Source organism: Taurulus bubalis (assembly GCF_910589615.1).
Source record: "Taurulus bubalis genome assembly, chromosome: 3".
NCBI classification, from domain to species: Eukaryota; Metazoa; Chordata; class Actinopteri; order Perciformes; family Cottidae; genus Taurulus; species Taurulus bubalis.
Genome location: NC_136591.1, coordinates 34,607,184 through 34,634,385, shown reverse-complemented (window position 1 = coordinate 34,634,385; position 27,202 = coordinate 34,607,184). Strand labels below are relative to the sequence as shown.

Here is a 27,202-nt window from a genome sequence, read left to right as displayed (position 1 = left end):
CGTCCTCAGAGAAAATCCATTGAATCTCAGTTGTAGGTGACCACGCCCAGCTGGGATGTAGCATTGTGAGTGTGTGAGAGTTGTGGGTGGATTTATTTGTCGTAAAGGATATTTTCTGGTGGAAGCCGATGGCAACTCAGAATCGCTCTCGTCTGCTTCATCAGATGACACCTGTCCAGCGTTGACCTTCATCGGATGACTCCTCTTGCTCAGCTCCCTCAGTTTCAAGTGGTTCTGCTGTTCGTGTGATGAAGAATCTCCAGTTACTTTCATCCTCTGAACTACTGTCAGAGTCTCTGTCCTTTTGCTTTTGCTGCCTTGTTATACCTGTGTTTGACTTCCTCCTTCTCTTGTTGATTCTCTTCCATTGGCAGAAAGTCACAGGGCTCTCATACTCTCATATATATATATATATATATATATACATATATATATATACCCAGGCTCTCTCCAGTTCACTTCTCTCACTCTTCCCCATTGTTGACTCAGCTACAGTGGTGGGGTCAAGTCCAAGGCCGAGGAGATGCTTTCAGGCTTCTCTGGTTATTGATCTGTCCTTTCTGCTTTATTCCTGGATTGTACTGACTGTCTTTTCCTTGTGCTCAGGATTATTCCTCGTCATGCCCGTTTGCCTGCGAAACTCGAGCCTAAACCACTTCTTTTTTTTCACCCAGCCAAGCCACTTCGATGTGTCACACAACTGCCTGAACTCATTTAGAGGGACGCTCTCAACGTAAAGTTACAAAGAATGCAGAATGTGCTCATGTGCTGCCAGAAACCCAGGGAAAAAAGGATAAGACGGGCTCAAAATACTTATTTTATTTAGATAAGGCAGTAAGGAAATGTAGCCTTAGAGCAGCTGGTGGCGATGCTATAGGATCCGTTACATTGACTATTACTTAATTTACCTACTTCTATAAAGCAATCCGGGGTGCGAGCTCTCACACTACATACTCCGGTACAGTAGGTGGCGGTAAGCATCTCCATTGGCCACCGTTGAAACCGGCCATTGAACGGAATCACAACATCCGACTTGTGACGTCGTGCAAGATGGCAGTCTCAAGGTTGCCGTCTGCAGCTCTCTCTCTAAAACAGGTAAAATAAACACAACGACAACAACGGAAGGAGCGGTGAACTTCATGCCGCTCAGAGCCGGACTGCTCGTCTCCCTATAGGCCACTGCGCAGCCGCAATGCGACCCCAATGCTGTCCTCCGAGCGGTTTTAGCTTGTTGGCTAACACTACGTTAGCCAACAAGCATCGCTAGCTACTATTTTTTTCCGTCTTTAATCGTATATACAATTCAAGGAAGACGTTTTGTCCGTTTTGCAACTCTTTTAGGTGCACGGCGACTTAAGTCTGTGAAACTAGTTGATAGTTGTTGTTTTTATGTGGTCACCAGTGTTGTTTTAGTGGCAGAACCTAAGCTAGCACCACGGAGGGATAGCAAACAATAACGCCAGTGCAGACACTCAAAACGTCTTATACACGCCCCATGTTTTGTTTTAAACGTTTTTATGAATGTGTCATTTTGTGTATATTATTATCAGGTAATGGAGTTAATTTCAACTTCGCTATGACAAGACAATATGATATTGTGTTTATTCCCTAGCCAGCCTTTCCACATGAAGCCCTGCTTTCCAGGACTTTTTTTACCCAGTTGATAACCGTTGACTGTTAGGTGGAGATGGGGCTGATGGTAGTGCTCATTTTGGAGCTTGAAAATGTAAACATTGCATTCATAAGCAGGCTTTATTTGAGCCATCAGTAATTTTGTTATTGTTAATTAGTAAAGAAAATTAGTTTTTTTTTTGCATCCTGCTAAACTGTTGGTTCTTTGACAGTTTTTACAGAGACAAAGGGTTTTGGGGATTTACAGAAATATGATGAGGACCATACGGAGGGTACCAGACGAGGCAGACAGGAAGTACCTCAGTGACTGGGCAAGAGACGAGTTCAAGAGGAACAAGAGTGCCACAGACAAGGTAAAGAGATAAATATACCCGGAAATAAACATCACGTGACTATACACGGACACTGCAGGTTTAAACAGGAAGTAGATTAGTTGCTTGGTTCCAGGAAATTACTCTTTTATCATAAAAGGTCGTGCTTGAGACGTAAGATATTCCTCTATAAACCCAGACACATTTCCAGAATAGTATTATTATTTTATTGATTTTTTTTTTTTTTTTACTTGGAGAAAGATCTGCAGCATTGACTATCTCTCTCAAACACACGCACCAAATGTTCTTTAAAATGAAATGACTTCTCTCTTCCTCCGCATGTCGGCAGCAGTAGCATTATGAAATGCTGAATTTAACTGCACAACAGCTGCAGCATTGTGTTGCATATTGTTGCAACGGGTTATAATTTGGTCTAAGTTAATTAATGAATTAAAAAGTGTAGTTTTCCCAAAAGAAACCATCTGAACTCAAGGTCTTCTTACTTGCCTTTTCTGTAGCTTTACACCACATGACAACTTTGGAGATGGAACACGTGTAGAGACATTGAACTTAGTTTCCCAGCATCCTCTGCTCTCTCCTTCACTGCTGTTTTTTTCCTCATTTTTCCTTCAGGATGCCATCCGTATGATGATCACGCAAGCTAACAACCATTTAGAGGAGCTGCAGAGCTCTCTGGCTTTGGCCGGCAGTTAAAATCCTGGGACCTGCTGTGGACTATGGGCTGATCTGGATCTCTGGAGACTTTGAGTGTGGACGGGGAGAGCCCTGATCAGGGCGTGTCATTGTAAGTGACCGATACGGAATGTATCGACACTCGTCTTCGGCTGGGCATCTTTTTGATGGAACTGACCCAAAGGCGTCATCCTGGAAAACTTCCTGTGCTGCTGTTCAGCATACGTGGTGAGGACCATCATAATGGAAACTCATTCATCTATTTGCCAGACTTTTATTTGTGCTGTATATTATATATATTGTAAGTATTAAAGAGGAACTAATGTACATGAACTCGGAATCTTTTTTTTTTATACAAAATGTTTTCTGGTATCGTCATACGAGGTGCATTAATTATATCCACAGAATCACCATTTGTGAGCATCACTGCATCAAACTTAAAGCAACACCTCTTTTTTAATAAAAGGGACAATGCTTCCTTAGGCACCATAACCCTAAATAGAGGATCGAATAGTGTCGCATGTATCAAATGTAATAATGCATTTATAGGACTTCATCAAGCTCGTTAATAATGCATGACAACTTATAACAAGGTTTTAGAAAGTATTATACATGGTGGACATAATGTATTATATGTCCAGCATTCATAAGTTCTTCATAAAACTGACAATATTAACTTCCATAACTTTATCCAGGTATAAATATATACGTATAAGGGCTTATACAGTCCAAGTTCCTCAAATGGAATCATGTCTTCTAAACAATGACAGGCCATACATAGCATGACTATGATTTCTTTAGTGAAGTGGCAGCACTGTATGTGGTTACACATTGAGGACTTGTGAGCAGTATTTGCTGGCTCTAGTGTAGTGAAAGACAAAAGGAAAAAGTCCCAAAGATTATTAAAGCCATGTCAAGTCTTTATTTAAAAAAAAAATCTCTTTTCTTGGTGAGGATGTTTGTAATTGTGACGTCTCCGCCCCGCATGGTCACGACGACTGAAGTCCATGCTCGTTATTCATGATCTCTAAACGTTGAAAGAATTTTGAAGCCTTCCAAATGTTCATAATGCATTATAGACATGAGCTTCATTTGGTTTTACTAGAATATCTTCAAATTAAATATAGAAATGTACACGCTGGATTGAGCACAAATGTCAGAGCTTTGGTGGCCGTGTTTTTGGGAGGGCGGATTAAACAGCAACAGTGGTGCAGCCGAAAAAAGAGACGCTGGCCGACTTTGCTATTTCTGGCGCTCCGACCAAAAAGAGTTAAAGCCCCAATAAATCCATGTTGGGATATGCGTTCTGGCCCATATGTACTGTATTGAAGTTCTGCTTTCGGAGATCCATAAAGGAAAGTCTGATACAATTAATTAATTTTTTTTTTCTAAATGAGAAAATTGGAGAACTGCGCAAACTCACACACGCCGCTTCAGAACTCGGTAAGTACCAGTGGTTCTTGCACGAGGCCCATTGACTGCACAACCGCTTCCAATAAATAAGTCAAACACAAGAGTTAGAGGAGAGCTTTAATGAAAGCATGAAAAATCAGAACCTCATTGAGGATTTTCATGTCAAATTGGCTTTACAGGATGTGACATCCCGGACAGGAATTTCCTTTTAACAATTCAGTGTCGAGTCCACATGGGATAAATCACACACAGAAAAACATTATTTTAAGATTCCTCCTCAATCCGGTTCCCGGCATCCTTTTTCTCTAAAACGTAGAAAAGGTTCAGTCCTCCGTGACGGACGCCTTCCGCTGGATCAGCATCAGATCCTTGAGTTGCGGCGTCAGGGCCACGAGCTGCGTGCGGACGTCGCGGGCCTCCTCGTCCTGCTCCTCGGCCTTCTCTGGCTCCTCCCCTTCCTCCTGATGCTGCTTCCTGCTCTGACTCTGGCTCACCAGCTGCTTCACCACCAGGCTCTGGTACGCCGACAGCAGCTGCTGCTGCTCCTGCAAACGAGCACACGGGGAAAAACATATCAGCGGTTTTAACCCCGCCAAAAAAATCTGCTCTACTGCGCCCGACACTGCAGCAGATGGCGAGGACAGGCAGCTGCGGAGTCTGGGGAAAACGGGCAACGTTTGTTGAAGCATTTAGACCAAACTGAATGCATAAACATGGCTGTGGTGAGGGAGCTAAAGCTGCACTATGGTGGGTTTTCATGGAGATACAAACCGGTCAATCACAAACTAGGCACTGGGCTCCAAATCCAGATGACGTCATGGGTTTCATGGTTTTGCTTCTTTCAGTAGGGAAAATTATTCTCTATGAAATGTGATGAAGTTCTGGAATAGTGGATCCAAACATTACAAAATAATTATAAAAAAAAAAAAATCGGATTGTCCCGCAGCACAATGTGCAGATAACACCGTCGCGAGATCTTGATCAACACCACAGAGTTTATATTTTTTTTAAATGAAAAAATAACGTTGTTACTGCCATGAGATTCCCTGTGATGCAGACTCTATTGCGCACTAAACCAGAGGAAGTTGATCCGGTTTCCCCATTGAATCCTTTGAAGTATCGGACACCTGGAGAGACTTCCATCCACTCAGCCACAGAGTACATGAGGGGACTGACGCTTGGAGGCAATTTGAGCAAAAGTAAAGTGTGATTTTGGTTGTAGCTCTCGATTCTAAAATAGATCTGGCAACCAAAGCGGCAAAATGTCGAGGTTTTTTGCAGAGTGTTAATGTCCCCCGCAACGGTAGTCTGCAACTACCACGCAGAACGCCGACAGGCTTTCGAGTCACCCCTCGCACAGAGTGGACCCGTCTCAATATACGCCCGTTTTCGTGCGCCGAGACGTACCGTGGATATTCGTCCCGTGAGGGTGCCGATGATCTGGGGCACGCAGCGCCCGGGGGCGTGCAGCATGCAGTGGGTGCTGGCCTGGAACAGCAGCACACTGGTCAGGTGGAGGACCAGGGCCGGATCCTCCGCCTCCTTCAGCTGCTCGGCGAGAGCCTGGCGGTGCAGGAAGAGCGCCTGCCTGGACGACACGCAGGGCACCACATACGTCAAAAAACTACAAAATGGAAGCATTTCTGGTTTTGAAGCTAATATATACGCTAATCAAACACTACAAGTAAAAAAAAAAAAAAACACGACAAAAGCGTCGTCCTTACCTCTCCCTTTTCTTGTCTCCCTTCTTCAGCATGAACCCGCACACCTCTGCACACGTCTCTATGTTGGTCAGAAAGTCTTCGACGGTCTGCGAAGCACAAAGAGCGAACAGCTTCCCATCACTGCGTCTGAGCCGACGGCGGCAGCGACAGGAGACATACTCACTTTGCCGCTCAGGCTGTTGTGCAGCTTCGTGAGGGGTCCTTTGGTCTCCTCCGACAGTTTGCCCAAAATCTTCACTCGGACCTGAGGCAACACATCAGAGGGGTTTAAGATCAAGTCAGAGCTCTAATAAGTCCCACAGTGCTTTTCAAACAATGACACAACAGTCCTAATTAGGATTTGATTTAAATGTGATCTCGGCTCTTTGCCTCCCCACCCGGCTGAATGCTGTTATTTAAAAGCTACGAGAAAAACAGAGCAGGAACCCCACCTCGTTGGTGATGGTGCCGGGATTCTCCACGGACATCATCAGGTCGGCGGCCAGGAAGTTGACCAAGATGTTGGCGACGTCGGTGCACAGGGTCTTGAGGATGTGCTTGGCGATGTTGACCTGGGTTTCATCTGCACGAGGAAAGACATTTTTTTATGAACAGATTCATTGCAGTGTGACGCGTGGGATTGGCAGCGTATCAAGTTACTTTTATTTACTCCTTAATATCATTACTTTACATAATATTGCTACCAAATTACACCATTGCGCTGCCAAAATCAGATGCTTTGTGCAAAATTGACGACGCATCTTTGAAAAGCGCAGAGACATGACAATAATTCCAGCGGTCCAGGTGCACTGATGAACTGGAGTGTGGGTGACTTAGTGGCATTTCCACTTGCCCAACGAGACGAGAGCAGACCTTACCAGAGAAGAACTTGTTCCCCTTCTCGAAGAGCCGGATGTTGTTGTACAGGCTGCTGATCTCCTCCTGCAGATCCTTCATGCTCTGCTTCTTGTTGGCCCTCGACGGAGCGCTGGTGGAGGACATGAACACCGTCCGCAGCACCTCCTGGTAGGTTTTGGCCAAAGGCCTGGAGAGATGCTCGCGGTGAGATGACTGACTCGTAGTGTCGGCAGAAAAGGAAAACGCTAACTTTCGACGGGGAGCCGTGTATTATATTACCTTACTAAATGCTCTGCCAGCTCGGAGAGGATTTCTTCGGGGCAGTCGCTCACTCTCTCCTCTAAAACTGCGACGATGTCCTCCTGGGCCATAAAGGGGGCTTCAGACGGTTTATTGCGATCTTCGCGGAAGGTAAAGCAAAAGCTAATTAGTCTCACAGGGATACCGCAGTTACCTTTGTCTTCCATGAAAAAAATACAAGTAAAAAAAGAGCGCTTAACAACCCTGGGGAGAGATTTCTAGCCAACCAGCCATTACGCTCTTGTTACAGTAAAAACGGCTCGCTGAACAGGCCTAATGTGCACACAGAGACGCTACGTCCCCGTGAAGATTAAAAGCAAGCTTGGCGGGGACGGGACCCTACTTTGCTGCGACGGCGGTCCGGTTTCCTCGTCGCTGTCCTCGTCTTTCCTCCCTTTCTTCTTGGTTTTACGGATGCGGAACTCTCTGGCGTTGCCTCCACCGCCGGATTTCACGCTGCCGCTGCCCTCTGGGAGACAACCGGTGCAAACGGGTCAGTGGATTTTGGTTTTGGCAAAACAAAAAAAAAAAAAAAAACATTTGAAGACATTGCTTCGGCTTTAGCATCGTTTGCTTTTTGATGACATTCTATAAAACAAATGATTATTATAATCTTCAGTGATAAATATAAACCAGTGATTAAAATAACATTTTCTTTTCAGAGCTAGTTTGTTAGTGTGCCTGCTGCACAATAAATTTGATGCCAAAAATCAGATGCGTGTCAGAATGTGTCTGGGGACAGGCTAATTGTAGCAAAACCATTGAAGTCTTCACTGGATTTCACAGTGTTTCCTGTGTGTGTGTGTGTGTGTGTGTGTGCAGGACCAACCTGTGGTCTTCTTCTTGCGCTCTGCGTCTCTCTTTTCCTTTTTAGAAGTGGCTGAGCTCTCAGTCAGCATGGATGCTTGCTTCATATCATCTTCAGTGATCAGAAACACCGGATTGTTCTTGACTTCCTGAGAGAAAAACACAGACACTCTAGTTTAAAGTGTTTTTAAACTAGAGTATCCTATATAAAGTATATATACACACCTCCTGCTGGGGAACGAGGGAGCATTTTGCCCACTGGCAACTTTAATAACGTTTGGTCTCACACAACTCTCTCGCTGTTGCTGCTGCTGTAACTGACCTGGAACCAGCAGGCGAGTCCTCCAGCTCAGACATTTAATTTGCGCTCCCCATAGAGTGACTGATCGCACTAGCTTGTCTCGCTAACATCAACACCTTTTGCTTTTTTTTCCTCGGTTAAAAAAAAGAAACAGACTATGACGGAGATGAGGACATCTTATAGAGACGCGTGACCACGGCGGCGCTACCTTCTGAGCTTTCTGCTGCATGGCGTCGTCGAACAAAGAGAGGCAGTTGCTGATGAACTTCTCGCTGACGACGACCGTTTCTCCCAGCACTCTGGCAGAGGACTGGACGTTGGTGTTCCTCATCGCCTGGTTGATCAACATCCCGACGTCCTCCATTGACAGGCAGCTGGGCAAAATCGGCTGAGAGAGCGAGAGCGGGAAATGAAAAACGGGAAGCAACTACGATTTTTCACCAGAAACAAAACAGTGACTCAGGTAGAGGCGGCACCTGTATGTCCGTCCATGTGGCGGAGTTGACGGCTTCCTCCACGGAGGCCTCCACCTGGTCCACCAGAGCCTGGCCCACACAGGCGGCTCTGAGGAACAGCAGCTTGTTGGACTTGAAGCGCTTCCTGATGTAGGCGGTGGGGTCGGGGATGCCCAGTCTGACCAACGCGTCAAACTCTGTCGGAGACGGACATCAGCAGTGTCATTAAGACCGCAAGGTTACCACCAATCATGGTAACAACCTGCATTAAAACTTGACTTTAATAATGCTAAAAATACAAATAAAACATACCCAGATATCCGTTTTGCTGGAGGAACGAGTCCACCCAGGCGTTCTGCGTTTTGGAGTAAATGTCAGGGATGTACACAGCTTTGTCCTGCCGACCCCCAACCACGCTGCCCCTTAGGCGTCCCGTGTTCACCAGCTCCTCCAGGACAGCTGGCGACGACAAAACCCAAACCGCAATGTCAAGAAACCTGAGCTGCATCACACAATAAATCAAATAGATAACCAAATCAACCGGCTCTCCTTACAGTACAGGAGATGTTCCTGGAATCCGAACGCTCCGATCATGCTGCTGACGGGCGTCGGCCTGCAGGATGAAGGACAACAGGAGGGAGGTTCAGTGAAACGTTCAAAAGAACACAGTTAAAAGAGGAGCCTCACGCAAGAACATCTTCATAATCATATCCTACATGATCGGCTTGTCAACTCTGCTCGGGTCAGATTCACTAAACTCTCTTAACGGTGCTTTGTTGTAAACCGCTCAGTTGAGTCGTCGCCTTTGTGAGACGGCGTGAAGAGCAGAATGGACTTTTTCTTAAAGAAAGCACGGAGAATTTAAAAAAAACTGAGATGATCCCGGCTGAATTGAAGTGAATGGGGTCGCCGTTTAACGATAGCAAAAGTTTACAAACGCGCACACAACTCATCTAGTTTAATCCCAGTCGTATGCTCACTACTTCCCAAACACTGGGATTTCGCCAAAAAACGTAGCATTTAAAAACACCTATGCAGGTGCATGTATTATACCTTGATGCCATTTACCTCAATTCATCAAGGACTTTGTCTGCGGTGAGTAATTTGAACGCAAATCTGTAAAAAAATTGAGGGTGAAATATTCCTTTAAATCCCAGATTGCCCTCAAACCTTACTGTACGCGTCGTTCTCGCATGAGGCCCAATGTGTGAACTTCTGCAAAGTTGACCTTGTAATGGCGCTGAACAGCCCTCGTATCCTGGCTTTGTGACGAGCAACAAAAGCCGGAGTGAATATCACCCCCCTGTTGTACTGGTCCATTTCTCCTTGGATGAGCTTCCCAAAACGCTTGGACAGCTCCTGAGATACGTTAGAAAAAAAAACACGCACGCATTCATTTGAGTCAGCGAGCGGCCACACATAAAAGCTGAGGTCAATTGTCTCAATAACCGCGTTGCCGAATTTCTCTGGACTCACCTCGGATAAGAAGTCTCCCGGGAGGTCGTAGTTCTTGCACAGTTCTGCGATGCTGATCAAACCGGCCTCCTGCAGCTTGTCGTTCACATCCTCGGCCAACCGGTTCAGGTACGTGCTGCAGGAAAGACGAGACAACCGACACACTTACCTTCTGAGGATAATTTGTGATTTGGGGCTGTACAAAAAAAATTCAGCATTTGCGTTTCAATTTGCTTGTTGCCTTTTTGAATTTAGATCTGCCTAAGGTTGGTACTCTATTGATCATACAAGTTAACGTTTGTATTCTATTCTTTTTTTTCTTATTCATCTGTTGAAATCTTAGATCAAATCAAACTAAAATGAAATGATTGTGCCAGTGATTGATCGGTGTAAAAAAAAAAAAAAGATACCTTTATTGATTGTTCACGTTTAATGTCTACCCGTGAAACAGACCAGATGTCTTTTATTCCCATGTGTCGTCATATCGGATGCTTTGACTTTACGGCCAGACAGACGGACTCACATTGCCTCGGGTTTCGGCACTAATGGGATTAAAGAGTCCCTCACTACTCACTCGTCAATAAGTTGTCCAAGCACAAGTTGCAACCCTTTATCCGATTTGGCCATGTCACTTGCTCGATTTTCAACATGGACCCAATCCACATTTAAAATCTGAAAAGGAAGGAGACAGAGACACGATTCTGTCACTTGTCGTCTTGTTTTTTTAGAACACACTAACAATGTGTTGCAGCTTCCTACAGGTACGTCACACACACACACACACACACACACACACACACAAACTTGCTAATACACACCTGCTGGAGGTCCACAATGTTGATTCGCCCTGTGAAATACAATACCATGATGTGTTCACTGTCATAAAGCCCAGATCTCAATTGACAATGATTCAGATCTCCTCATGTTAAGCACTAATGGGTATGACAACAGACAGACCCGGAAGTGATTCATTCCCATATATGAATGCTACTTTGGCTGCGGAACCGACCTCCGTGGACGTACAGCTCATCCCGGATCTCCCTGCTGATTTGCCCCGGAGTGATGTACTCCTTCCCGTCCAGCGTGTGCATCACATCCAGCTTCTTGTCTTGGACCAGCTTTGTAATGATCTCGATGCAGTTCCTCTCTGACAGCCTGAAAAAAAGGGTTAATGTTGTTAAAATGTCACCAGGGCCATTTCCCCCCATATTCATTAGAGGCTGTATTGCTAAAGACGGCGGGTAAAAAGCAATTAAAGAATAAGATAATTAACAACTGGCTGAAAAGTTGAGTGCAAGCTGGCGTTAGCTTCGCCGCTAACAGCTGTTAGCTTACCTTTGCACCGTGTCTGCAAACTGCGCCCTCTGAAAGTCCGCGGCAAGCCTTCGGATTTCTTCCCACTCCGTCGCCATTATTACAAGTTTTAAGTGTTTGCACAAAAAAAACTGTCGATGCTTTAACAGTCCGCTATCAAAGGAGCAGGGTCCGGCTAAACCAGCTAGCAAGACAGCTCTCCTGCTTAGCCACACGTCAACGTTTACAGTGACGTGCAAGCTACCGAGAGCCAGAAGGACCAAACTTCCTAAAACGCGCTGAACCGAAGATGACGCGCAGGTAGTCTGGAGCTGGAGCAGCCCAGTTATTTCTGATTTAACCAGTGATTCACTTTGGGGACAAATGTTTGATTACAACATGATATTTATTTATGTTTTTACATCAGCATTTTAGCAACACAGTCTACAGATATTGAATCTCTAAGCAGAGGGAACCTATCAGTAAATAAAGAGGGGATACGAGTAATGCATGAAGTGAAAATGTTATATTATGAAATATAATAATATAAACATTTTCAACACACATAGGAAAACAAAGGCACTATACACTTGCTGCCTACATAACCATCCAAAGCCTTATTTTAAATATATGTATAGTCTTTCAAATCTGTTAAAGATGTCTTAAATTTTACCAGCTCCAAAGCAATTCTACTTGAAATTCCCTGACATGAAAACAATTTTGGAAAATCCCCCTCCTTAAAACTGCATTCCTGCCTTTGCCACATACGTGAAACATGATATCAAAGCGAATGAGGCACGAGCTGCAGTGCACGCCTGTGACCGCTAGGGAGCAGTAGACTACAAGCCATGAAGCTCCTTCCAGGGAGCTAAACAGATGGCTCTGTGCTGTATGAAGCACTCCATCATGCCGGCAAAGGACCTGGGTAGGAGTGAAATACTCTAATTATATGTCATATGCACATTCACTGCAGGCTTATATGTAATTAATTGCAAGATGATTTTTCAAAAAGCACAATCTAGATGAGAGAACCGCCCCTCTCTCTCTCTGTGTGTGTGTGTGTGTGTGTGTGTGTGTGTGTGTGTGTGTGTGTGTGTGTGTGTGTGTGTGTGTGTGTGTGTGACAAAAGTGTCTCACAGCCGTGAAGACTTTAATAACTTCTTGGAATGCCCCCCACCCCCTTATTCATAACCAGCCTCCATATAGTGTGTGTATATAGTGTGGCTGTAGCTGCATACTGTATGACATACACACTTTCTATGAGAGTCAAGAAGAAAGGAAACCAGTAGCCTGGGGCCAAGTTTTAGAATGAGGAGAAAAGTTGTAAGTGGATTTGTTCAAACTTTAGGATATATTATATGATTCTCTGCCTTCAAGCTCAGATTTAAATGACCAGTCAAGGTAAAGGAATATTATTAGATTAAAGTAAGTTATGGAAGGGAGGGCTGGTTTCAGAGGAGTGTGTGGGTGGGATTTGCAGCCTCGCTGGAAGTAAAGAAAACAGAACAGAGGAATGTCGCAGTCCGACCCGTTTGAATATTAGATCACTTGTTAAAAAAAAAAAAAAAAAAAAAAAAATGGTGGTCCGTTGCAAAATTCGGGCCTTTTAATGGAATAGCTTAGAGTGTGCCGGACCCACCGAGGGGCGGCTAATAATTGATCATCCCATTCCAGCGGCTTTAGAGCAGCCAACGTACATAAACCTGGTCTGAGGGGACGCACTAACTCAGGGGGAAGATGGATGTTTCACGTGAAACATCTTGATGTTTTGTGGCTGCGCCGAACTGTACGCATCTGTGAGTCAATTGCCACAGGTTTGTGTCAGCACAGTTATGGGAGGGTTCAATATTTATATAAAAAAGTAAAAATGAAATCCACCACAGTAGGAAAATATGCACTTTCGTACACTGCTGCAGTTTCTCTGGGATCTCTGAGGCAGCTGAGAGGGAAATGGGCTTTTAACCCCTTTAGGACCGACATGGAAACAAGCTTTTATTAGCTTTACTGCGTTTTGTGCTCGGTACTTGTAACACTACGGGGCCGATTGCAGCCGTGCGTTTACCTTTATTGCTGGCAAACAAATCTTTGAAGGAGTTTGTGAACAATTTTGAATATAACTTTGCTCAGGGATCAGTCATGTATGTAACTGATCAGGCACTTTTAATTAGCTTTTATGGAGTGTGTTTTTTAACTGTGTCTTGCTAATGTTTTCCTGTTGTTATTGTGTTTGCAAGAAGGCCAGTCCAGTCAAGCTATGTGGCATTTGTGTCTGAATGAAAATATATTAATTAAAGAAATTGCCCACAGGTACAGAACAATTCAAATTAATTAGCAATTAATTAATTACAAATAATTGCAAATTAACCTAGTTATCTGTTTTGTAGTTCAGGTCTAAAGTAGACATGAAAGATGAAAACCGATTCTATGTCTCAAAAGTAAAAAAGAAAGAAAGAAGTAATATGCAGAGAAATAGCCACTGATTCTTACATTATTATACAGTCTTTGCAGCTATGATAGTTATTATATAACAGCCTATATCATTAGATTATTATTACCAATGCATTGGTGTGTCAGCCTTTTATTATAACAAGTAGTTTCAGCTTGTCAAATACATGTATTCAACTAAAAGTACAATTATCAGCACAAAATGGAAATTACAAATACAAGTTTATTCAATTAAATGCAGATTTACATTTGGGATTTTTTACCCCATCTTGTCTGACTTAAGTGCAATTTTCCCATACATCCCTTACATGCAGGACTATGGAAATATGTTTTTCGCTTTATTACATTAATATCCTTAAAGTATATTTGTACAATTAAAGTCACTGTAGAAATACATCAAATCCTCCATGCCCAGTTAAACTCCATTATTCTGGGATTTAGTAAAGACACCTACAGATGTCTGAATTGTCTATTTGCACAGAGAATATGTGGAATATTTGGACTTTGCCTCTCTTCATCCCCCCATGGGAACCTTACGTTTCCCTCCGTCATGCTGGTTACAGCAGTGTAACCAGAGTGGCCCCCTTAAACAGATTGGAGTTAGATTGGATTTATGCACACACCCAACAACCAGATGCTCCATGGTTTATGTTGCTGTGTGATGGTGCGAGAACCCTGAATGATGTCATTCACAGAGCTGTAATGCTTTACGAGCATGCTCCATCCCTGACACAGGCTGTTTATGCATCCGATGAGATAGTGGGCGGTAACCACTTAAACAACCAGTTTATACCACAGGCCCGTCTGCAATTCAGCTCATACGACCCTCTGTTACATCTCAGCCTAAAGTAGCTCCGTAACAAGCTAATTGAGTGCTCAAAAGCTTTGATATTGAGAATTAAATGAATAAAAAAGTGTATTTGATTAGCCATCTTCTTCTTAAAAGTTCCTCAGTCTAATTTGAAACTTCAAAGCTTTCCCTGATAAGAATTGAGGTCATATTTCCTCAGTGAATAAGCACGGCGAGGCTGCTTCTTTGAATTGTAATCAAGTTGTCCGTACGTAAACACAATCGTCTCCGCAGCGGCAAACGCGTCTCTCCTGCGAACTTGGGATACCGTTGATTGTGTGGAACATTTGCTTTGAAGGAGTCACTGAGAAACAAGCAAGATGCTTGTTGAACAATTATCTGATTTGTTTGGTTAAATGCATGAGAAATGTGTTACATTCAGTAGGATTATGCGCCCAGATGAAGCCAGGCTGCTGTGAACGACAACCTGGATACTGTACAACCCATGTGTACATGGAGCAGACCAGTGATCATGTTTCTCCCCTATAGCCCTGGCTTTAACCAGCCTTTTAATATACCACAGCAATGTAGCTGCACTAATCAACATGCAATGTTACAACTGTACTAATGCTTGATGAACCCACGGATAATTAGACTACCGCCTGACATGCAGTTCCCCTCAGCTCTAATTTGGACTTTTTATTGCTGCATATTTCAGCTCTTTGTTTGGGTTTTGTGACCCCGCAACTGGATCATTTTTCACCGTTCTTATCAGTGTTGTTTCCAGGCAATTCCCTTTCTCCTATAAAAGTGCGCTCCATACAGCTAAACGACATTTTCAGCTACATCTCGAGGGATTGTCCCGCATTGCCGTTTTAAACACATGCTTTACGTGGCTAATTGAAGAGAAAAAAAGCGCAACGTAAATTAAAATAATTCAACGTTGACTTTTGGTTTCCCACTGGACATGAGCAGCGTTTTTTAGACCCGAACCACCCGAACGTCCTCCCTACACGGACTTCTGCAGATTGTGATTATGATTACAATGTATTTGGGATACATCAAAAACTAAACTTATCTGGGAGAAAATACTTGATAATGCATTTATTATGTATGGAAACAAAATTATGAACAGAACAGAGTGTCCAGCAGCAAAAAAAACTCTAATGTGCCGTATACCTTGTGTTGGAGGAGACCAAAACAGAGGAAAAAGAAGAGTGGATATTGGATTTAAAGTCAACTCCAAATGGTTGTCTGTTGGACAGGAAGCTGTTTGCTAACATGTGCACCACAACAAGGCTATACACTGATAATATGTCAATGTTTACAGTTTGTTGTGCCGCTCTCAAATGGCCCAAAAAAAAAGAAATCTCATTACTGCACAAAGTCGAGAGCAACACGATAATTATGATTTATTACATTGGGTTTTATTTGTGTATCTCCGGCCATGGATTGTATTGGTAATACAGGAAGTAGTTATGTTCAATAAGCCAACATAGAACCAGGAAGTCAGGATGTTCACAATAGAGAGTTTGGGGAATACTTTTTTGAAAACAAAACCCCAACTTGTAATGAACCACCGTTTGCCTTTGAGTGCAGGTAAACACACAGATTTCCATGGTGTGTTGTTTGCTCATTCGACTTCTGAAAGTTCAGCCAACCGAAATCTGACTCAATCTCGCCCCCATCTTTGTAGGCTAAGAATAGAGCAGGACTAGCGTGAAGCCCGATACTGACACCAGGCAGCTCCAGGTGGATTCTGCCTACTCAATGGTGTTGACATCTCTCTCTCTCTCTCTCTCTCTCTCTCTCTCTCTCTCTCTCTCTCTCTCTCTCTCTCTCTCTCCTCGAGGTGGAGGTGGAGGTGGGTGGTGCTAGCTCCCTGACAGTGATTATAGCGGTGGAACTTATTCATTCAGGCCAAGTCTATTGGCGAACAGACACAAACCGAAATTCATTTCCTGTCAAAGAAAATAAATAAATAGGTGCAGAGACAAACAAGTAGAAAACACATTTTGGAGCAATTTAGAGTGTTTCTGTCAAAGTATGTTTTCATGAAAGACTGAGCTCTTAGTCAAGTTAAATTGAGGTCCTTTCATGTATCCACTTCAAAAGACAGCAATGCAAAATGTGTGCTGCCCTACGGCTAAGAGCCCCAGATAGGTCAGAGTTTAAAATTGATAAAAAAAATAGAAAAAAGCTTCAGAGTGCCTTCAGCCCTCGGCTAATTTCACTGATTGCAGTACAAAAAGGTGTGCCGAGGTCACGGCATATACAAAAGGAGCCCTTCCAGGAGAGACAGTCGGCTGTATACTTAGCTAATTTAACAGTATTTCAATCTCGTGTAGCGTATCTGCCGAATCAGACCGCGGTGGCGGTATAGCTGGCAAGAGGAGCAGCGAGCCGGAGAGAGGAGGGGCAGACAGAGAGAATGCGTCAGCTGTCCAAGAGGTTATGGTTATACACGCTGCTGCCAAGTGTAATGAGGGCGCTGCGCAATGACCACCAGTGCACACACACACACACACACACACAGGCTTCCAATGATTTCACTAAACTTTCTCTTTCTGTTTGGGAACACTCAGTGACCTCACAGCACCGAACACAAGCGCTTCTTAAGAGATCATTCCATTCAAACCGCTAAAAGTACCCGCTCATTTGAAGATGCCATATAAAGGAACAGCTTTCAGTCATCTCAACGAGCGACTGATGTCATCTCACCTCGAAACAGGTCTCCAAAGACGCATTGTAGGGTTGGATTTTCATTTTTATGCTGTCCTCGATTCCCCAAATTGTAGAAATGTTATTTCATTTGTAGCTATCCAGATTTAAGAACATTCTTCTTTCCTCCTGTCACCGCTTTACAGTAAATTATCCCAGGAAAGGAAACCTATGGGAAGGAAAAGAACGCAAAAGGACAACAGGCAAAGGAAAGAGGAGAAAGGCATGGAGAGAGGAAGGAACGTCTTCAGGGATGGAGAAGAAAAGAAAGACACGGTGAGTCAAATTGAAGGAAAGTATGTGAAGAGAAAGAAAAGAAGGAACAAGAAAAGGTAAGGAAAGGTGTTGAGACGGTTTTCAGCACTTCAGTCCTGGTTCATGAGAGGACGAGTCTATCATTCTCCTTTGGCAAGGTTTATGTCCCGTGTCCTTGGGCTCTAGATTGCTTGGATCTGTCATACTGGGCAAGAGACAAATTCCATCAGCAGATGTCATGGTACTGTTGTGGGTAAGGGACCTTGAATGGTGGGTACATAGTATTCTGTTGCACTCAGCCCACTGGAAGGTGAGCCAAAACCACAGTGAGGCATTTGCTAGAAGAAGAGCGAGCGGATCGTCCGAAACGCGACGGTAAAGAACTACCCAACCATGGATTACGCCCTCCACTGACCACCAGCTCAGACCACCACTACCATCTTATCAAATCCAATAACGATGCAAAGCCTGAGCTAAAACTGGGCTGTAGTTACTTATAAATAATTTACTTTTCACCCTCTCAAAAGATGCATTGGCTCAAAGTTTCATTTGAAAATGATAACCGAAGTACAGACACTGAGATTATTATGATGACACTTTCTCCTCTTTTAGTTTCGGAGCAAAACGCAGAGAATAGTTTATATACACATAGTGTGCTCCCCAGATTGCTTATCATAATGACATCAACTGTTAAAGAGTGCGTACAGGGATCGTGACTGACTGTATAAAGATGGCCGACGTGACAACTCCCCCAAAGTGAAGCCAAAACATCTCCGTCGCCCTCTGGTGGCTGGCTGCAGTTTAGGTCATAAAGCCCCGCTCCCTTCCATGCTAACTAATGAGACATGCATGGGCCAAACTAAACAAATCAGAGTCCGTAGAACGTAGAAAGTAAGATATAGTGGGCGTCCAATATACAAAGAAAGAGTCCTTATTGCCGCGGCCAAGGTTGAACTCCAACCCACGGCCTTTTGCAGCAGCATGTTGTTGCACCCCCACCACACGCTGGTGTATTCATTTCGGTTATTTGGTGCCATACGAAAAGGGGCCGGGACGTCAGTATTCCCAGCCTTGATTGACAGCCGCTCTGAGTGAAGTGGTCCCGGCGCCAGAGGCTCAGAAAATGTACTTAGAACAGCAACGTCGAGAGGAGACCTACTTTAACTTTCCACTTTCCACAACCGCCTGTTTCTAACATAGACTGTGTATCTAGATCTCTGGCTCACACAGTCACTGACCATGTGGCGAGCTAGCTTAGCACCATCACCACCGACTTGGAAAAGGTTAGCCGGCGCTGTCGGCCTCCGTCTGTGTCCATATCGCACACGTAGAGTATGTGTGAATACATGAATATATTCATACAGATATAATGGCTGGCTGATGGTGCGCCGCTCCGTCCCCCGATCACTACTGTGCACACTCCGGCTCCAAATGACGTCACCGGTGCAGAATTGCGGCGTCCATATCCAAGATGTCTTGGCTTTACTTTTGCACATTGGGAGGAAGAAGGAGACGCGGGGTCCATCTATTTATACAGTCCATGTCAGAGTCGGTGATACTGCTACAGGCTGATGCAATGTTGCCAATCCATCTCAACAGAGCCAGTTTAAAAGTGCACCCTGCTGTGAGGCTTGTGTAACGCTGCGAGCAGCATCAGGCCCATAACATCTTTTTTTGTAAGGAATGGATACAGATTTGTTGCCTCTAATTCCCCCCCAAAAATGTCGAATTTTTGTTCATTACCATATTTATTGCATGTACTAGTAAATAATGTATTCTGGCACCTGTCGCCTCGCATACAAACTAATTAGGAGCTCAGCAAATCTAACTGTGATTTGGGAGCACATACTGCCGAGTGTCTCTACAGCACACTGAGGCTTGGCTGTTGATTTTTTAAAACCTTTTGTTCCTCTTCTGCTAATGATAGTTTGGAATTAAAGCTGAAAGCTCTCTCTCTTCTCGCCTGCTCCCTGTGCTGCTGTTGCAATTGATCTTACCCTGCAGGATCAATTAACTTGTCTTGGAGAACTGATCAACCTCTCCCATGATTTGGAGAAACTCCACGTTTATATTGCTTAAATAATACCAGGTTCACAAAGGTTGGTTTAATAAATTAGCAATTCAAGGTAAACCACTAACTCCAGCACCTCCATTGATCTCCTTCTGTAGTAGTTCATATGAATAGAGTCCCGCAAGATTCAGGACCTTACTACCAAGGAAAGGTGTGGCTATAGGTCTTCAGACATGATTAATGTGAGTATATGATGATAAATATATTTCTTTCTTTCATATAATTTTCCTCCAGAGACACGAAGCAATTAGAATATCCAACGCCAACAGCTTACAGGCTAATGCCTGTGGTTGTGGGTACCAAAGTGACTTTCCCAATACAAGGTAATTAGGCAATAGAGGGATTCATCTTCTGATTTTTTGTGTTTGTATGAGCCAATGTTATTCTCACTTTTTATTTATTTTTCAGAGTTTCCAGAACTGCAAAGGCGTGCACTTTGAAAGATTATTTAAAATTCTATTAATTCTCATGAGGATGAAAAACACTTCAGTGTCTGTTTCTTCGTGTCGACGTGAGCTTGGGTGTCAAATCTCAGAACACGGCTTTGAAAATAAATATGCCATTGTCTGAAAACGTTGAACGGTTGACTTTTCTTCTTCATTTCATACTTGACATATTCTCAGTCAATTACAGCTGATGCCTGAAGATGACCCCCAGTAAACCCACATAACCTCAGTGAAGGTCATACAACTTTCTTTCCATGACGCTGAATATTGTCTGAGACTTATTTACTGTGAATACTGATATCATTATGATGGCATGCAGCCTTTCTCAGTGGCCCTACGCTGTGAAATGTGGTCATGGTAAATGATAAATACTTGTACGGCACTTCTAGTCGCCCTGTGATGCTCAACGTGGCCGTAGTTACGATGGGAGTAAAGGAGGAAGTCAGGTAAAGAGCGATGGAGTCCCCAGATGTGGGGTAAAGTGATAAATGAGCATTTAATGAGGTTTTCAGGCAGTACTTTTTTTTTACGAGGGAGACGACTTTTAAAAACCATTGCGACCCAATTAACAAAAGGCCTAATCTATAAATAAGCAATTTTGTGCATAAATGAACGGTCCTTACTATTTCCTCTGCCATTTCCCCATCGCCTTATTATCTTGAATGTTACTAAACATTTCCAAGAGATAAATGTTTTAAAATCCCAACTTAGTTTTGTTTTATTGAAAACGTATACATAAATACTTTATAAATGAGACTAAATAAATGTGTTTAGGCAGCGTTAACAGGCTAACTCATTATTTAGATTTCTCATTTCTATCATCAGTAAAACAAAGAGAATGTATGTGAGCCTTTAATGGTGGCATGAACATGCAGGCTTCGTCTTATGAATAAAAGGTTTGCTGCAGAAATAAATGATAAATAAAAGACAATGGAAAAAATTCAGCATTCAGCATCATTTGTTTTGACAACTTTAATAAAATCTTTAGGAATGACAGTTTGGGATATAAATCGTAAAAATAACAATATAACATTACACTAACTCATGAATGACTGTAAATTTGACCTCAATCCATTCAAAAACAACATATTGGTATCCATACATTTTTTCTATTAAATAATCTCACATTTATTTCCAAAATTTAAAATGTTTTTAAGACCTAATAACCCCATGGCATTTAACAGAAGGCACCAAACCCAATCGTGGACATTTTAAGGTATAAATGAATGGTTTTTATTGAGTAAACTTTTCTGTTTTCTTCTTCTTAGCCCTTCAAATCTGAAAACCTATTACAACCCATTCATTAATATAATACATACAAATTCCTTAAATACATTGCTATTCATGGTTACATTCATAGATTTTTAAGGTAAATGCTGAATGAGAGATCCCGTCTCAAAGTTTAAACAGTTATTGGACCCTCTTTTTTTGGAAAGGAAAATCCGCCTAGCAACCATTTTATTAAAAATCCCATCCTGATTTGCTGACATGCCTTCCAGTATTTCTGTTGCTCTCTAGTAATAGCACATTAAGTTTCATCTTACAATACAAATGCAAGATTTTCCACCAATCTAGCAGATTCATTAATTTGCTCATCACCTCTAGGGTATGTAGTCATTCCGTCTTTGGGGAAAAGCAGAGCATGAACTCACAAAGGTTGTGTTTCCCACACAGACGGGAATCTGAGATGGTAGTTATCTTTTCATATGCTGACAGGAGAGAAAACACAACCCACGCTCTGAGGTTGAACCCCTCTCAAACTCCTAAATCTCTGGAGAACAGCCAGTGTGATAACAGGCTACACCCACTTTTTATTGGCTCACAATTTACTACGGGGATGGGATGAATCCTGGCCCAGGTGCTCATCAATAGCATGCCCGTGGACAGCAGGGCTCCTCACAACCTTGTCTAAAGTCTGCAGATTGTTTGTATTTTCCAGTTTATTTAACCTTTATAGAAAGAGGTAGACCCCCAGAGATTTTCCTTTTTGTCACGCTGCCTTTGAAAGCCACATCAAATCCGAGAGCAGTGCAACCTAATCAAGACCAGAGTGTGTTTCTCTCAAGATACACTATATTGGCTTTTGGCTTCGGGGCCTCGAGGTTTTAAGATTGCGTCACTTTTTGTGTGGTATGCAGGCGATTGATTACAGTCACAGGAATTGTTTTTTTTTGGTGGCAATTTATTGAGGACAAGACTGTTCGCATGTTCCGCTGGCATCGCCAGTGACGGCACTATTGCGTCTGACCTGGCATGTCAACGCTTTCCGTTAGCTACTCGCTGAAGGATTCTCTTGACTGGCCATGTGGACAGCTCGAAAGGCTCTGTCCGCATCTACTTCCTTAACAGACATCCACATTTTCTTGCCTGTTAAGGTGGCAGTGCACACCCTTAGCTTAAACCATGACAACTTGTCATATGGTTCCCTGGCTCGAGAGTATGGATGGATTACTGATGGGTCTACTCGGCACATGCCCAGGGGCCCAAGGCCGTAAGGGGCCCTTGGACCCCTGAAGTGACTGTTAACATTTCTTGCTGGACAGTCAATCAAAAAACTACCTTCTCTTTAAGATATGCCAAAGCCACAGACACAAAATGACTCAAAGAGACACAAAATGACCAGATGGAGACACAGAACAAGAAATGCAAAATTAATAGAAATACATGCAAGATGACCACAAAGGATGAAAAACATCTGCAGAGACACAAAGGGACAACTATAAATAGATAGAAAACATACAAAGATATATGCAAAATGACTTCAAAGAGACAAAAAAATAACTGAAAGATCCAAAAGGATGCATGACATCTGCAGAGACAATGGCCAACTACTGAGAGATAAAACAACTGCAACGTTACACCAAACAACAAAGTAGTTACTACAGTAAATACTACAAGGAGATAAGCAAAATTATTATTAAATGACCACAATAGATTGGCAAACTACAGAGACACACAACAGCAGCAACATAAAACTACAATGGGATGCAAAAGGACTACAAAGGGATGGAAAACAACTACAGACACACAGCAGCAGCAACATAGAACCCCTCCTGCCTAAGATGTCTCCTAAACTGTCCATGTTGAGTGTTGTCTGGGTGTTGAAAAGCAAGACCGGATCGTCTTCTCACTGCCTGTGAAGAGAGAAAATAAGCCGGTGCTCATGCTACATGATTACCTCATGAATCATTTACATTCTGGAAAAGAAAACACAGAGGGAGAATTGATAGAAAACTAGCATAGTCTGCGCGGGTCAAATTTTCCATGTATAATTAGAGCTGTGAATCAATACCTGTAATTACTTTCACCGTGCTGCTTTTGACTCTTCGCCTCGCAGTGAAAAGGGAATCAGTGCTTTCAAGCTTTTGTTTTGCACCGCGTCGGATTGGTAACGAAATACAGACAGGAATGTGTTGCAGTGCAGAGCCCTCAATAAATGAGGGTCAAATTCCTAATTTCAGGATTATTTTGAAAAGGCCGTTATGTTATTTTCCCTGTGAAGTTTTGACATCTGAACTCATACCCGCTTATGGTAATATGAATCCAAAGTCGCAGTGTTCCCGAATGAGTGGGTTATGCTTAGAGGACCTTTCCCCCTCCTGGTCTAGGGAAAAGAGCACGTTCACATGAAGCCCTCCCCATGCTTTACTTACAGTATTTCTGACGCGTGGAGCTGCAGGCTAACCATCTGCAATGGAAGGGGCAGCTCACAGAAGCACTTTGTTTCTCCACAACCCTTGTATCAATACATAAAAATGTGGCAATACTTTCAGGCTTCATGTTTATGCATGACTGGGCCTTAGCTAAGATCTTTTTTGCATGGCGAGAAAAGCTTGCGGTTCAAGAGTCTGTAAATAGTCTTTTAGCTGTCCTGTGTGGGAGGACTGGTGGGGGTCCGTGAACCCAAAAAGAATGTCGAGCTACACTAAATGTCGTGCCGGTACACCTGAATCGCATTAAACCCATTATCTTTGGTCATCCGCTCGGCCTGTATCTATTTTTCATAGCTGGTACATCAGAGGATGGACTGGAAATGGATCTGCCATTCATTGTGAAGTAGAGGAGCTTATTGAGTGTCACATCTTTCAATGTTAGGATTATGTGAGGTGGACAATTATGGACATCTATTGGATAATATATGGAGGATTTAACATTGATTTTCAGTACAGCTATATTTTACTGGCTGCTAATTGTTTTTTTTGAGCCCAGTGGAAATTTGTAAAGAGCTCCAATGGCACTTACAACTCATACATTGCACAGCCCAACCGTAACCTTTAAAAAAAAGCTGCACTATAATCAATATTTTTGAAATTGGCTCGATTGTTTCAGTGTGATGTGAAAGTTTTCATGCGTCATGACAACACCGTACAGAATGATCCCCCAACTCAACAGTTTCCCTCAGAGCTAGCTTTTTGGCCTCTTTTAGTTCATTGTTTTGGTCTTCCTGCCCACAAACTTTGCTTTCACCAACTTCGTTTTCAGCCCAGCAGGTAGCTGCTTTTCAGAATAAAAGCTCTGATGAACCCGCTGTACTCTACCTTTTCAGCACCAATCCACAGACACAGTTAGCGACATAGTGGAGCATTTAGCAGCTAAAGATGCAGATATTTTTCTAATGTAATGCCCCGGCCTACAGGGGAAACCTGCCGTGGCATGACAAATGAGACTCCCCTCTTTGCAACCACCACCAACAAGAGATTTCCAACCCTCAAATTATTTATTGCTCACAACTTTTTTGGGACACTTAAGCTTCAGGGTGGGCCAGCAGCAAAGTAACAAACAAAATGGAACTAAATCAATTCAACCTATAATTACCTCCCCATAACATTAAACTCCTAACACAGAACCTGAAAAATGAAGAATCATATAAAAATGCAACCCAGCCCTATAGATCCCAGGGCTGCTACACACTGCAGAATACGATATATGCAATATTTCCCCTAATGTGGACAACAGCATGTGGGCTGGCTGTTGTCCACATTTCTAAATGGAGAGTGGAGAGATAGTTGGAGAGAGAAGAGCCCACAGAAGCCGGCCCACCCATTTTAACTGGGCATTATCTGTGGTTTACCGCCAATGTTCTAACGCTTCAGATAGGGTCAACGCTGTGAAAGTAAAAGTTGTTGATTGAAACCAAACTTCTATCAGTTTAGAAAAGACAACTTTTTCTGTTAGATTTCAGAAAAGATTGTCTGGGTTTGAAATAAGTACCGTAAAAGTCGGGTTTACGCCGCTACTACCTCCGGTCAGTGTCCCGCTGTAGCAAGCTAGGAGCAGCGCTAGCTAGCTCCCCACTCCTGCTGCTAGCTCCCGTGGAAGTTAGCACGGAACTAGCATGAGCGCCAGCTGGCTACAGCTGGGTGCAAATGGGGACAATGACCGAAGGTAGTAGCGGTGTATAACCCGACTTTTACGGTACGTTTGTTAGTTAAGTACACAACACAAGTATGGTAGAATATACTCCTATGTCTGTTTGACCCATCCAGCAATCCCAGACTGTAGCTATTAATAATTGGTCGTCTGACTACCTTTGCTCCTGTCGTAAGTACTACATCCATTATGGGCTTTGTCGTCTAGGTTCCTTGTATTTGTATTGGAGAACAACCATGTGAATAGATAATAATGGCCGTCTGAACCCTCTTAGGTGTTGCAGGCCTCTTCTAACCCACGTCTATTGGACCGATTACGCCCATTGAATTGGCTGGTAACATTCAAAGCCGGTGGAGCCCATTAGACACATGATGTATGGACTGCTGTCGGGATGTAATGAGAAATTCAACAGATACAACAACATTACCCACCCCCGCTTTACGTTACTGCGCAGAGAAGCTCGCGCTATCTAGCAAAGCGAGACATTTGGAAGAAGTCAAAGACTTTTGCTTCCTCCTAACAGCTGAGATTAATTCTGCCTCTCGAGTCGCCCGACCTCCACGTAATGTTTGTTAAACTAAAAGTCCGCCTGCTCTTTGACTCCCCTCGAACTACAATCATTTCACTCACCACCAAACCCAGAGAACACCTGCAACCTAAGCCTAATGCTGCTGCTTTTTCACCGTTAACCCTGAGGCGACACGCACAATTAGCTCTGTGATTTCTGCTCTTGCGGGTTGCGATTGGACCACACGTGCACACTGCAGAAATAAAACTGCACACGTTGCCCGTGTACCGGAAAAACCCGGAAGGCCGAGGAGTTTGACTTTACACTAAGGTGGGGCTGGTGATCCTCAAAGGAAGTGTGAAGAGTTCACTTAGATTTATTAAAAAGGAAGAAGAATAAGAAAAAAGAGATCTAGAGTGAGGCGATAAAGGGATGTGGTCCCTGCAGGGACCGGTATCTTCTACTTGATTTGCATAAAGGTCTTGCACATCAAACGTCATGGATGCCCTCTTTAAAATATTGAAATGCGGCTTGCTACAAGCTCCATCACCGCTTCTATCAAACAGAGAAAGGGAATGCGGAGAGAGAGCTTTTTTTTTCTTGTTCTCTCTCTCGTTTCCTTCCCCATCCCCTCACTGGTCAGATGTACTGTTCTCCCGCCTGCCATGCGGGCCTGACACACTGCCGTTCCATAGAGCATCCCTGCCTTATCTCCCAGGAGTCTACCATGCTGACAAGCAGTAGCTGAAGTGAGAGCATGACAGTGGACGTGTTGAGAGAGATGCCCCTCCTCGACCCCTTTAGAGGAGCTGCTCCGTCCACACTGTGTGGAGGGGAAAAACTGCCGCCGCAGCACTTTGAGCGGCAACAGACCGACCGGCGGGCCGGCGTCCCGCGCTGCACACGGCACGGCGCTCCTCCTGCGGCCGCGAGCGTGTCAAAATATTGAATCGGGAGCGTGATTGACGTTGTTTGACTGCCGCGTGGGCCGTGAAACGTAATCCTGCTAGTTCTGTTTACCAGTTTATTTGGACGTCTTTGTGGGGTGTGAGCAATTAGATGAAGAAAAGTGGTGTGTGTGTGTGTGTGTGCCAGGTGCTCCACCGTGTGGGTTGTGGATTATTTCAGACCTCACATATGCTCGGACTAAAACACAATAAATCAAATTAAAAAGTAATACTTCTGCGGCGTTTGCAGGCAAAGCAATCTCGAGCATGTATCATTAGCACAGATTGGCCATTCATCACGAGCTGTTGTAGGTTGAACAGCATTGTCAAGTACGACAAATATCAGGTAAGGAGTGAAGTTAGACTGAGGCCTTTGTTAATGAACATACATTTAGAAAAATAGATGGGCCTTGGATGACTCTCCGGAT

The 27,202-nt window shown here is 43.5% G+C and overlaps 2 protein-coding genes and 1 long non-coding RNA gene across 3 annotated transcripts; 2 read left to right on the top strand and 1 right to left on the bottom strand.

Moving 5' to 3' along the window:
* The first annotated feature begins 1,046 nt into the window (after positions 1 to 1,046).
* lyrm2 (LYR motif containing 2) lies at positions 1,047 to 2,961 on the top strand. Its single transcript, XM_079215133.1, has 3 exons — positions 1,047 to 1,095; positions 1,845 to 1,985; positions 2,577 to 2,961. The coding sequence occupies exons 1-3, from the start codon at positions 1,051 to 1,053 to the stop codon at positions 2,655 to 2,657; spliced, it is 267 nt and encodes an 88-aa protein (XP_079071259.1). The 5' UTR covers positions 1,047 to 1,050; the 3' UTR covers positions 2,658 to 2,961.
* A 1,198-nt stretch (positions 2,962 to 4,159) lies between these two features.
* ufl1 (UFM1-specific ligase 1) lies at positions 4,160 to 11,377 on the bottom strand. The gene is made up of 19 exons (XM_079214622.1): positions 11,264 to 11,377; positions 10,938 to 11,083; positions 10,747 to 10,775; positions 10,503 to 10,600; positions 9,950 to 10,064; positions 9,702 to 9,832; positions 9,028 to 9,086; positions 8,786 to 8,932; positions 8,495 to 8,670; positions 8,227 to 8,406; positions 7,740 to 7,866; positions 7,254 to 7,379; positions 6,890 to 7,010; positions 6,631 to 6,797; positions 6,205 to 6,335; positions 5,937 to 6,017; positions 5,774 to 5,859; positions 5,457 to 5,637; positions 4,160 to 4,594 (listed from the first exon to the last, which is right to left on the bottom strand). Exons 1-19 carry the CDS (start codon positions 11,338 to 11,340, stop codon positions 4,373 to 4,375), a joined length of 2,400 nt encoding a protein of 799 aa, XP_079070748.1. The 5' UTR covers positions 11,341 to 11,377; the 3' UTR covers positions 4,160 to 4,372.
* Positions 11,378 to 17,333: 5,956 nt separating this feature from the next.
* On the top strand, positions 17,334 to 20,044 carry LOC306734961. The gene is made up of 3 exons (XR_013770979.1): positions 17,334 to 17,453; positions 19,738 to 19,826; positions 19,912 to 20,044. It is a non-coding gene; the product is annotated as an uncharacterized lncRNA (long non-coding RNA).
* Positions 20,045 to 27,202: the final 7,158 nt, after the last annotated feature.

Coding starts and splice junctions, on each gene's coding strand:
- lyrm2 (XM_079215133.1), top strand. CDS start 1,051: ATGGCAGTCTCAAGGTTGCCGTCTGCAGCTCTCTCTCTAAAACAG. Junction 1,096..1,844: donor CAGCTCTCTCTCTAAAACAG/GTAAAATAAACA, acceptor GTTCTTTGACAG/TTTTTACAGAGACAAAGGGT. Junction 1,986..2,576: donor ACAAGAGTGCCACAGACAAG/GTAAAGAGATAA, acceptor TTTTTCCTTCAG/GATGCCATCCGTATGATGAT.
- ufl1 (XM_079214622.1), bottom strand. CDS start 11,340: ATGGCGACGGAGTGGGAAGAAATCCGAAGGCTTGCCGCGGACTTTCAG. Junction 10,776..10,937: donor TGAGCTGTACGTCCACGGAG/GTCGGTTCCGCA, acceptor TGTATTTCACAG/GGCGAATCAACATTGTGGAC. Junction 6,798..6,889: donor CTGGCAGAGCATTTAGTAAG/GTAATATAATAC, acceptor GCATCTCTCCAG/GCCTTTGGCCAAAACCTACC.